Source organism: Dromiciops gliroides, chromosome 2, assembly GCF_019393635.1.
Source record: "Dromiciops gliroides isolate mDroGli1 chromosome 2, mDroGli1.pri, whole genome shotgun sequence".
Classification (NCBI taxonomy): domain Eukaryota; kingdom Metazoa; phylum Chordata; class Mammalia; order Microbiotheria; family Microbiotheriidae; genus Dromiciops; species Dromiciops gliroides.
In genome coordinates this window covers 416,397,633-416,409,887 of record NC_057862.1, presented here as the reverse complement: position 1 = coordinate 416,409,887, position 12,255 = coordinate 416,397,633, and the positions used below count along the sequence as shown (strand labels likewise).

General features: G+C 36.9%; 1 protein-coding gene across 4 annotated transcripts in view; it reads left to right on the top strand.

Annotated features, from left to right (window-relative positions):
* The window catches only part of ANKRD27 (ankyrin repeat domain 27), an 86,068-nt gene that overhangs the window by 12,107 nt on the left and 61,706 nt on the right, over positions 1-12,255 (top strand). For all 4 annotated transcript variants that reach the window (XM_043987459.1, XM_043987460.1, XM_043987458.1 and 1 more), the window contains exon 2: positions 10,785-10,917. In XM_043987459.1, the coding sequence (XP_043843394.1) occupies positions 10,816-10,917 (102 nt within the window). In that variant the 5' untranslated portion in view covers positions 10,785-10,815. The remainder of the gene's footprint in view (positions 1-10,784; positions 10,918-12,255) is intronic.

Below are 12,255 nucleotides of genomic sequence, written 5' to 3'. Positions count from 1 at the left end.
ACTATGCTAAGCATTTTTTATGAATGTTATCTCATTTGATCCTCATCTTCAAGGTTGATGCTATTATTCTTATTCCCATTTTAGTTATGGAAACTGAGGCAAATATAAGTTAAGTGACTTGCCCAGGGTCACATAGCTCTGGCTTGTCTGAGCTCAAATTTGAACTCAGGTCTTTCTGATTCCAGGCCCAGAGTTCTATTGGCACTGCTACTAGTTGATTCTGGTAGAAAAAAATTATCTATAACATTCCATTGATCCTACTAGTCTACTAACCCTCTCTAAAAGAATGAAGTTAGTCTGGTGTAGTCTGGTCCCCTCCCCCCTTTTGTTTTATTCCAGTAATTTCTTTTTTTTTCTTTTTTTTTTTAGTGAGGCAATTGGGGTTAAGTGACTTGCCCAGGGTCACACAGCTAGTAAGTGTTAAGTGTCAGAGGCTGGATTTGAACTCAGGTCCTCCTGAGTCCAGGGCTGGTGCTTTATCCACTGTGCCACCTAGCCGCCCCTTATTCCAGTAATTTCTTAATAAGATGCACTGCTCCCATAGAATTCTTCCTTATAACAAGGAAAAATAGATAAGGCAGACACTGTCAATGCCTCTAAAATGTGTGCAACATTTCTCACCCTTCCTCTTTACCAAGAGTGTATGTTTCATTATCTGTTCTCTAGTACCAAATTTACTTAATTGTGTTTAATCTCTGTTCAGTTGCCTTTTGTATTTCTATTTACATTATTCTAGTTGTATATATTGTTCTCCTTGTTCTGTTGTCTTTGTGATGCATCAATTTCTCTGAATTTTCTGTTTCTTAAAGCCCAATAATATTTCATTCCACTCACATAATGCAATTTGTTTAGCTCTTCCCCAATCATTGGATGCCCACCTTGTTTCAAGTTTTTGCTAGTACAAAAAATGCTTCTATGAATATTTTGGCTCATATGAGACCATTTCATTTTTTTAGTGGGCTAGGTCAAAGGATATTAAGTTTACTGACTTCTCTTGAATAATTTCAAATTGATTTGTAGACTGTTTGGAATGTGGTGGTAGAAAAAGAATGTAACCAATATTTGTGATTAATAATTGAAGCATTCTTCTACTCTGTAACCTTTCTTCATTTTTCCTCACCCAGACTCCATCACTTGTTCTCAAACTTTCTTTTTAATTCTCCCTTTATGATCTACCCTCTTAATGCCTCCCCTCACTTGTCTCTCTAACCATGTCTATTTCCCTACTAAATTTAATCTATTGTTACTTTAAATCTTTGTGTCTGTACAGGTGTGTGTCCAACTAATCCTCCTTTGTATATGGTTCATGTGATCTCTGTTCTTTTTACCCCTTACTACATTTTTGTGTTCTTTTTTTCCATGTACCCTAGTTATGAAAAATAATAAACTTCCCCTTCTTCTCCTTCATTTCTTCCCCAAGATATTAATTTTTCATTTCCTTTTCTTTCCTCTATAAAGACCATTATAACAGAACAAAACAACCTCCAGTACCTCCGTTTGTCTTATTTAAGTGACTATTGAAGTCATAAGGATTTTGAATGGATGCCTGTCTCTTCTTTCTCTATTAGAATATAAATACTTCATTATTGTTTAGTCCTTTTTGATATCTCATATGTATTTACACATTTAATTTTTTTTTGTTGAGAATTGGAAAGGTTTTTATTTAACAGGTCTTTATAAGGCAGCACATCATCCTCAATCCCCAACCCTTGCCCCATACTGACCCAAACCAGCTGTAGGGTGATAAAGAGTATGGAGAACAGATCCTTTGGTGGGAACAAGCCTTCAGGTAGGTGTGGTGTTAATCCCTATTTCTCATAGCCACCAGAGGATAAATATATCTGGGGGAGTACCATGCTTATTTATGAAGGAGAATGATAGGAGAGGATTCAGAAGAAGGTAACCAGGAGAGTGAAGGGCCTTGAGCATGTGCCATATGAGAACTACTTGAAGAAATGTTGCTGCCAGGGGAGAAAACCAGGAGCAATGAGGAGAAATTGTAAAGGGGCATATTTAGGCTTGATGTAAGAAAAAAAACTTCCTAATAATTAGAGCTGTCCCCAAATGGAAGGGGCTACCATTACATGTAATGGGCTTTCTCTCATTTGAGATTGTGTCAGGTATATTATAGATAACTTTTTTAGGAATAGGTTGATAGATGGTTGCTGAAGTACCTTCCAACTTGAAAATTCTACAATTTTGTGATTTAAGACTGTCTACTAAGGCATATGTGAAATAAGCTCTGTATCAGTGGAAAGGTACATCTCAGATCTTACGAACCCCTGAAGTTTATATACCTTTCCCCATTACTAGACCTTAGACTTCATAAGGGAAGGCAATATATCCTTATCTGAGCTTTGCATCCCTCCCAGTAACTAGTAAAAGGCCTTGGAATTAAATTCAGTTCAGCTTAATAAACATTAATCAAGTGCCTACTCTGTCCATGGCACTGTGTTAGGCAGTGGCAATACAAAAATAGTTCCCACAAGGAGCTTACATTCTCCTAGGGGATGGAACACAGAAAAATAAATACAAGGACTTTGAGGAGGGATAGAGAACTAACAACTGGAGATTAGAAAAGACTTCATAGAGGATGTTACATCTGAGCCGAACCTTAAAGGAAGTTTCAGATTCTAAAACTTGGGGGCAAAGAGCAAGTATATTTCAGGTATAGGGGAGAACCTGTGTAAAAGTATGGACTTGAGAGATAGAATGCACACAGGAAGTGCTTAGTAAATTTTTTTTTTAAATTTCCTGTCTGGCCCCATTATAAAATCAGAGAGATTCCTTCTAAATATATATCCCTGTTGGACTAAGCGAATCTTCCAGAGAGGGTGTCAGCCAGTGCTATTAAAGTTTGGTGGGCATCTTATACTGGTAGAAGTGTGTGTGAGTGTGTGTGTGTGTGTGTGTGTGTGTGTGAGAGAGAGAGAATGAGCGAGTGAGTGAGCGAGTGAGCAAGCATTGGGGCTCTAATTCCTATCTTATTATTCTGTCTTCCCATTGCAGAATCTTCCTGCTGCCATTATGTGTTCAGAAGTTTTGGATAGTTCTTTTGTATTATCGCTTGTATTATGGTGTTCAGGTTCTTTGTCCTAATGTGTTCTTCTGGGAGACCTGTGATCTTTAGGTGTGTAGACACACATCTTGTCCTCAAATTCAGTATGTTTTGCTTGGTCAGTGAGCATATTTTCTTTTAATATTATTGTTTTCTGCTTTTCTTCTTCTAGACTGCCCTTCATTTCTTTGTGTTTTCACTTTTAATCTGTTGATCTTTCTTTTATTTTTCAGGTGAGACTTGCTACTGCAGATCATTTTTTTTTCTTCTGCCCATTATTTTTGGTGGGTAGGCCATAAATTCTGCTTTCATAATTCTCATTTCTCTTTTAAACTACTCAAGAACAGTGTATTTTAGTTCCATGTTCTTGTCACATTCCATAGGGTTCATTAATCTCATCAAGTGTTGGATTGTTTTCCTTAGTTTTTCAGTATTTATTTCTTGCTGTCATTTAGTAGATATGGAGTTCTTTTTCATTTTATTGTTAATGTTTTCCCTTTTGGTTTATCTACTTGTGTTCAAAGTCTTTGGATTTTCTTCTTCCTGAGATCTTTGGTTATTTCTTTCCCCTCCCAGACTTATTTTCCCATATTGCTCACTTCCTGACTCCCTCCCTTCTTGTGGTTTTCTTGAGGGCTGGATCTTAAAGTGTCTCAGCCTCTTCTCTGTCCCAGTGACTTTTAGGGAGACAGAACTAGTTCTAAATGATTGCTGGGCTCTTTCCCCCAGGCTTAGTGGACTGCCACGTGGCCATTCTCTCCCCACTGTGTTGCATCCTGGTATTTTGTCCAGTTCCCTCTCTTCCTCACTTCCCTGGCTCAGCACTAGCAGTTCAGAAAGCTGTCTTGTAGGTGCCATGGGGCTGATTTCTGTAGTTTGTGTCTCCAAGGCTCTGGGAAGAAGAAAGGGGCAGGTGTGGGGTTGAACTCTATTTCAAGCTCAAACTTATGTCCTGCCCCTGTTCCTCTTTTCTTTTTCTCTACTAGCACAAATTTCTGCCTTCATGGTGCTGGCTGGTTCGTAACTCCAGCAGGTTTCTGCCCCTGGAATGCTGCCACAGTGCTGTCTATTGCATCTTAACCAGTTTTCTGCAATTGGGAGTCTCCTTCTCCATAGTGCTGGAAAGAGCAAGGAGGGCCCAGTGTGTGCGGTTGGATTTTCTTGCAGGTCCTTACGTAGAGTCCTTGGGTTTTGTAGCAAACCTGTGTGTCCAGGTCCTTGGGTCAGCTTGTGCAGCCTTGTTGCTGGTGACATGGTGGTTTAGGAACGGTGCCGAGTGAGCTCAGTGTAGATGGCAGTTCATTTGGGGTTTTTTACACCTTCTTTTGGGTTCTTGGTGTCCTAGATTTTGGAGATAGCTGAAGTTGATTTTTCTTTGGTGCATGATTTTAGGTTTGAAGGGCTGTAGGGATCAGAAAAAAAATGTTTAGTTTTCCATCTTGTCAGTTATCTGCCTTGGAAGTCCTGAGAATTCTTTAAGTTTGAGGTTTTACTTTTTTAAAAGTGAGTTAATTATAGCTAGCTATAACAATGTCAATTGGCTTATAAAGAATATACCTGGGGGCAGCTAGGTGGCATAGTGGATAAAACACTGGCCCTGGATTCAGGAGTACCTGAGTTCAAACCTGGCCTCAGACACTTAACACTTACTAGCTGTGTGACCCTGGGCAAGTCACTTAACCCTCATTGCCCTAAAAAAAAAAAAAGTGAGTTAGTGGTCAAAGGATATGAATAGCCAGTTTTCAGACAAAGAAGTCAAAGCTATCTATAATCTTATGAAAAAAGGCTCTAGATCACTATTGATCAGAGAAATATAAATTAACACAACTCTGAGGTTATCACCTCACACCTATCAGAATGGCAAATATAACAAAAATGGAAAATACTGGATGTTGGAGGGGATGTGGGAAACCTGGGGTGCTAATCCACTGTTGGTGGACTTGTGAAAAAATCCAACCATTCTGGAGAGCAATTTGGAACTATGCCCAAAGGGCTATAGAACTATGCATACCCTTTGATTCAGCAATACCACTGCTAGGTTTATATCCCAAAGACATCCCCCAAAAGAGAAAAAGACCTATTTGTACAGAAATATTTTTAGCAGCAATTTTTGTGGTGGCTAAGAATTGGAAATCAAAGGAATGCCCATCAATTAGGAAATGACTAAACAAACTTTGGTATGTGATGGTGATGGAATATTATTGTGCTATAAAAAATGACAAGCAGGATAACTTCAGAAAGGCCTGGAAAGACATGTATGAAATGATGTACTATGAAGTGAGCAGAACCAAGAGAACATTATATATATATAGAGACAGCAAGATTGTTTGATGAAGAATTCTGAATGACTTGACTATTCACAACAATACAATGATCCAAGACAATCCCAAAGGACTAATGATGAAACAAACACATTATCCATCTCCAAAGAAAGAACTGATATTGATGGAACAGACTGAAGCATGCTATTTTTCACTTTCATTTTTTTCTTTTAATCAAGTTTTCTTGTACAAAATGAAAAATATGGTAATATTTTATGTAATCATACATGTATAGCCCATATCTGATTGCTTGCCACCTCAGGGAGCGGGGAGGGAAGGGAGGGAGAGAAATAAAAATTGGAACCCCAAACTATAATAAAAATACTTATTATTTTTTTTTAAAGCGAGTTAGTACCTTGTTTTGTCAATTCTGAGTCTGAATTTCCTCATACTGTATTGCTTTTGAATGAGGAATACCTATATGCACATAAGCTCACACCCTTAAAAAGAGAGATGAATAAAAGGCATTGGGGGAGAGGGTGAGCTAGAGAATAGAGATCTATCCTACAGATGGATGTCAGGATCCATTGAGAACTGGTTTTCAAGAAAGTGAGAGAACAAGGCCCAGGGTCAAACACATATATAGTTGTATATACCACTCATGTTCTTGCTATGACATCTACATTGGCTGGAGATCAGAGAAGCAGGGTAAAGATGTTTCCATCCCTAGCAGTCTTTGAATGCCCAGCTCCTAGTGAAGCACTGGGACCTCTTTTCCCCCGCTTTTCTGACCCCTTCACTCAGCCTTAGTTTTAACTGGGATCCCACAACTTCCATGGATATTGAGTAGAAGCAGGAGTCCAGGCTTCTTAGCACCAGTAGCGTATAGATTTCCCCTATTATGAACAAAGTGAGCAAAATTTTCTGAGTTCCTGCACCAGGGGGAAGCCCATCCCAGCTACTAGCTCCAGCTAGCCCACTTTAGACACGTAGTTCCCAGCCTTCACCTTATAGCCCAGGATCCTCTGTGGAAACATCTTAGCAAACTGCATGAATTGGGCTTTCATCTGCTTGTACACCTGAGTTGAGATCTGCTCTGTTAACTTGGCTACCTTTGTGAGCAGGAAGAAGATCTCCAGCAGCATTAACAGTATCACAAATATAAGTGCTATAACCAGTGCCAGCCAAGGCCTGAACTTTTCCTATGTCTTCTAGGTTTCTGTATTTCTGATACTCTACTCAGCTCTGGTCTTTTCATCAGAAATGTTTGAATGTCCTTTTTTATGCTTAGTACAGTGCCTGTCACATAGTGCTAAGTCAAGAAATGCATTTTTATTTGATTTCCATTAAAAGTCCCTTTGTAGGATTATACTTAGTCTTAATGGATAAATTGTTCTTGTCTTTGAGCTGTTACCTTTTCCTTTTTATAGTGTAGCAAGCAGATTCTTGTATGATCTGGACTGTGGATCCTCTGTAATTGAATTCTTTCTTTTTTGTTTGTGGTACTTTTTTTCCTTTGATCTAGAGCTCTGGATTTTGGCTGTGACAATATGGAATTTTCACTTTGAGGTTTCTTTCAAGAGGTAACTGGTGGATTCTTTCTGTTTTTACTTTGTTTTCAGGTTCAAGAAGGTTGATATTTCTTCAAATATCCGTAATTTTTGGTTGTTTTCAGGGAATCTCGTGCTTCTTTTACATGGTCTCTCCTTGAACTGTTTTTCAGGTCACTTGTTTCTGATAGCAAATAGATAACATTCCCCCCCCCCCCAAACCCCCAGTCTTTTAGTTTTGTTCTACTTTGTTGTCTTGTGAAGTCATTGAGTTCTGTTCAGTTCATTCTAATTTTCAGGGTGTTTGTTACTTGGGTAATGTTTTCCACTTTTTCTTCTAAGCTGTTTGTTCTCTTTTCTGTTTTCCTCCAGAACTTTTTTCATTTATAATTCTAGGAACTCATTTCATTTATTATCTTTTGCTTCATTTCTTCTAGCTACTGTTTTAGTATGTGTAGTCAATTTTTTTTTCCCCTTTTGAGGCTCTCTTGTAGTTGTGGAATTAGTGTTTTCTGGGTTTTTCTCTGGCATTGTTCTTGAATCATAATATTTCTTTGTAGTGTTCAGTCTTTATTTACTAATGCCTTCTGCCTCAGTTCTGATTTGGGACTTTAGGGTCAGGGCCAGATTTTGCACCTTCTTGATGGGGTGGTTAGACTGCGTTTCTGCTGCTGCCTTCCATTTATTTTGCTCTGTGAGAAAATAATTATTAATAATGGATTTCTTGGTGGGGCCCATAGATCAGTTTCCCAGTCCTTTCTCCTCCTCACTCCAGAAAGTCCAATTCTTGATCTGGGAAAAACCCTAAGGAACATAAGAAATGGAGAATTCTTTTGTCTAGAGCAGTCAGGGACTGATGGGATCAAACCAGGCCTAGATGATGGACTTTGCCTTAAGCAACTTGAGTAAGGGTCTTTTGCATACTTTTCCCTGATGTCATCTGTGGAGTTCATTTTAACGCAGACCACCATGTCATGTCAACTAATGGAATTGAATTGATGCTTACCAATGAGCTTTGATCAAAAGAGCCTCTATCAAAAGAGGATATATATCCTTGGAGGACACCATTAGAGCGTTTTGGGTTTTGGAGACTCTCTTGGCTCTGTCTTTTAGGACAGCTTAGGTCTTGTAGGTCTTCTGAACTCTCAGATCACCTTGAGGCCACATCTTTTGGGGCTTTTCTTCTGCTTGTGCTAATTGGCATGCTGAAGTTCTCTCCCTGCTTTCTCTACCATGCAGCCTGAGACTTGCATGAGAAGTTAGGGAGACACATACATGGTCAATCCTTTACTGGTATATAATATAATATAATATAATATAATATAATATAATATAATATAATATAATATAATATAATATAATATAATATAATATAATATAATATAATATAATATAATATAATATAATATAATATAATATAATATAATGCAACACAATGCAACGCAACGTAACATAAATAAAAATATGCTTACTCCAAGCTGATCTTTATAGCAATAGTAATTATTTTGAAAAACACAGCTCTATCCATACTGAGAGTATTGGCAATCTGCAAGTCAGAGTTCTGTAGTAGCTGATCAGTATACTGGTTGGTTTTCTATCACCCTTGCAGTTCTCCTGCCCCAAGGGACTGTTGTTTTTTATTTCTGACTGGGGCTTCCCTGGTCAGGGCATTGGCTAGTCGTCTTTCCCCCTGGAGGTTTCCCTGGTTAGAGAGCTTTGAGACTCTTTCCCTGGGCTTGTGCTGCCTTCTTTGGAAGGACCCCTCTTCAGGATTTGCAAATGATAGCAACTTCTTTTTGTGCAGTCCTGTCCTAGATGGAGTTTACTGATGTAAGTATATTTCTGGAGAAACTCTGGGAGAGTTGTACCCTTTTCCTTCAGTCATATTAAGACCCATGATTTTCAATTTGAGTGGAATGTTTTCCTACTTGTATATTTTATCAGATGTTAACATTTGGGGAATCGAAATTTGAATTTTCTACCTGTAGGTCTTAATGTATTCAAATCCAGTTTTAGCACAGTGACAGTTAATGTGCAAGTGAACTCAGTGTTAACGAACATGTATAAACCTTCTGAGTCCACAGGATAACTAGGAATAACCCATGAGAAAGTTGTCTACCCATCCTGACATCAGAAGGTGTTCCCAGAACTGTATTATGATCATTTCTCATTGGGATAGAGCTGGGAAGGTAGTGCAAGGAGGATCTCGAGTTTTTTTATATTATAGATTAAATGCAACAAGAGATAGCTGAATTCAAAAAATGTACATAGAAATGTTTTTTGCTCAGCTTTAGTATACTGAATAGTAATAAGGAAGCAAAGCAATTGTACTTTTACATTTGCAGGCATTTTCTCCCCTTTTTAAAAAAACCCATTGAAATCAATACATTGTTATCTCAGGCTAGTATTTTGTACAGTGTTAGGTGTAGTTTGGTACTCAGTAAATAATGTGCTGTTGGATTGAATTAAGTGTACTTTCATGTGGTAGTTATTACCGTATTTTCTTGTGATACCCTCTTATGATATGATATTATTTAGTTCCTTTGTTTAAACTGTGTTTATTGTTGCCTCCTGATCTTTCTGGTAACCTCACATCTACCCATTTTGTTTTCTACCTCCAGCATTAAACACATAATGGGATTTAGTAAGCACTTGGAAAAATGAATGAATAAATAACATTTTTATCAGCTTTTGTTCAGAGTGAGCACCAAATCTATAATTAAAAAGCACTTTTGTTAGTAAATATTGAGCTAGCTGTTGTGATGTAGTGTGGTATTAAAAGTATTTGTCTTGGGGATAGGAGAGCAGGATTTTAACTTTGACTTTAATTTAGTAGATGTGTGTGACTATGGGCAAGTTATTTAAGCTTTTAGCTTTGGCTTTCTCATCTGTGAAATGGAGATAAAAATTATACCCTCTAATTCATGATAGGGTTTTTGTGAGGAAAATGCCTTTTAAATCATAAAATGTTATATTAATATAAGGTATTATGCCATGTCTCCCATATCAAAAATTTAAACAGTTTGAGTTCTTCCTTTATGTAGCTGTCTAGCCAGTCAAAATAATTTAAAATCATACTTGTATGGCTTGGATTTACAAAATATTTACGTGCCCTTTGGTGTTAGCAATGAGTTTCAAACTCTTGATTTCAGCGGTTTTATCTTAAATTCTCAAAAATATCACCAGTTTTATATAGGAAGATTGTAGCTGAGCCATCCACTTTTAGGTCTGTCAAATCTTTTGTTTTAAATATTAAAGCCATTGTGGGATATAAACTTTAGGAGATAAGAACGTTTGCTCAGTTCAGGAAATGACCTAAAAATGCAACAGCTGTGTTTGGACTGACTGGGTACTAGAGAAGCAACTATGCAGTATTTGCTGGGCAAATTTTAAACTTAATAGTAAAATTTTCCTTTCAAAATAATTGTTAGCTTGTAATGTGCTAATTATACTTTCCCCCTGTAATATATGTTTTAATTGTTGGCATAAATCTTCATAAAATTACGTCGATATTAATGGGGATGGACCTTCATAAAGCCAAGAAAAAGTATCTTTTTTTTTTTTGAGTTGTGGACATTTAAAATTAAACATGGCATTTCAGGAATAAAGTAGATTAAAAAAGAAATGAGTTATTTAAGTACTTTCTTAAAGCACTTTTAACAATGATATGCAGTTTAATAAGATTCTTAATAGAATTTATAGCTCTGTTCAATAAAGGGGTCACATTGATTGGTTAATAGCATTCTAGTCTATATTTGGTATATCTCTGTCAAATTGAATCCTGATAAGGGTGAAATATAAGATGATGGATGATGAATTCACATACTTTTATTTTTTTAAAGTGAAGGATCAAGATTTATTGTGCTACAAAAATTCTAATGTCATCAGCTAATACCTTTTTTAACTCCCTACTAGAAAACTGATTTTTGGAATATCTGAAGTCCATATGGCTTTGTATGATGAAGATCTCATGAAAAATCCCTTTTATCTGGCAATTCAAAAGAAGCGTCCTGATCTTTGCAGCAGAGTTGCTGAAGTCCATGGTATTGTAAGTATATCAATTATTTTAGTTTTTCTGTTTGAATTTACAACAATAAAATTATTAATACTTTAGATTTAAGGGAAAGTCTGTCTTTTGAAGAGGTCAGTAAACAAAAACATTTTGAATTTAATGATTTCCAAACTGGCAAATGGAGAAAGTGTTATTCCACTTTGATGAAGCTTTCTCTCAACTTCCTATTACGTGGTGGTCTCTTAATCTTTTGAACTCATAACATTTGCTGTCTGTTCTACTTGTCTGGTCCTTAATCATGGTGCTTTGTTACAACTTTTATGCCTTGTGTTACTGTTAAATTATTTATATGTGTTTGTTTTATTCCAGCTAGGTTGTAAGCTCTTAAAGGTAGGTTTTATATTTCTCTGTATCTCCCATAGTATCAAGCACAATGTTATATACATGGTTAGCATTCCATAAACTTTTGCTGAATGAATACATGTATGTTTCTAAGTAAGGTGTTTAACACTTTTGCTAATCCAAAAACAAAGTGCCACTAACATAAAAGGGGGAAAATGTCATAAAACTATTTTTGGACAGAATTCCTCATTTTTTTATTTTGAGATCATGTGATTTAATAAAGATGGGTCATTATTTAATTAGGCAAAAAAATTTAATGAGAAAGGGTTGACAAGCTGAGATATCTGTACTTTTTCTTTTTTGTGTGTGCATTATAACTTTTCATTGGATATCAAACAAAGTTTTGAACTAAATGAAGTATCTGCTTAGTTCAAGGTCTTTGCCTAATCTATAAAATTGGGCTGATAATTTTATATCTTCTTTAAGGTGGGCCCTTTTCTTCTCCCATCACTTCTCTCTCCTGAACTCTAGCCCGGTGTTGGACATAGCCACCTGGATGTCCTATCAGCATTTCCAACATGAATCACTTAACCCTGAACTCAAATTCTTCCCCCTTACCTTGCAAACTTGCTTCTTTTCTACATTTTTCTTTTTATTTTGAGGGTAGCACATTTTGGTTACTCAGGTTTATAACCTTGGACTCATCCTTTACTCTGTCATTTCCCTGCTCAAAAACCTATAGTGGCTCCCTATTGCTACTAGGACAAAATACAGACTTTTTAGCCTAGCCTTTCAGGCTCTCCTCAGTTTAGTGACAAACCTCCCTTTCCAGCCTTATTTATTATTATTCCCTTTCACACATTATGTTTTAGCTAAAACACATCACTAGCTGTTCTCAGAATTCAGTATTCCATGTTATACTTCGTGTATTCACACAAGCTTTCTTTTATTCCTGGAGTTTACTCCTTCATCTCTTCCTCTCAGACTTCTTACCTTCTTTCAAGGTTTAGCTCTAGTATAACTACTTCTTTG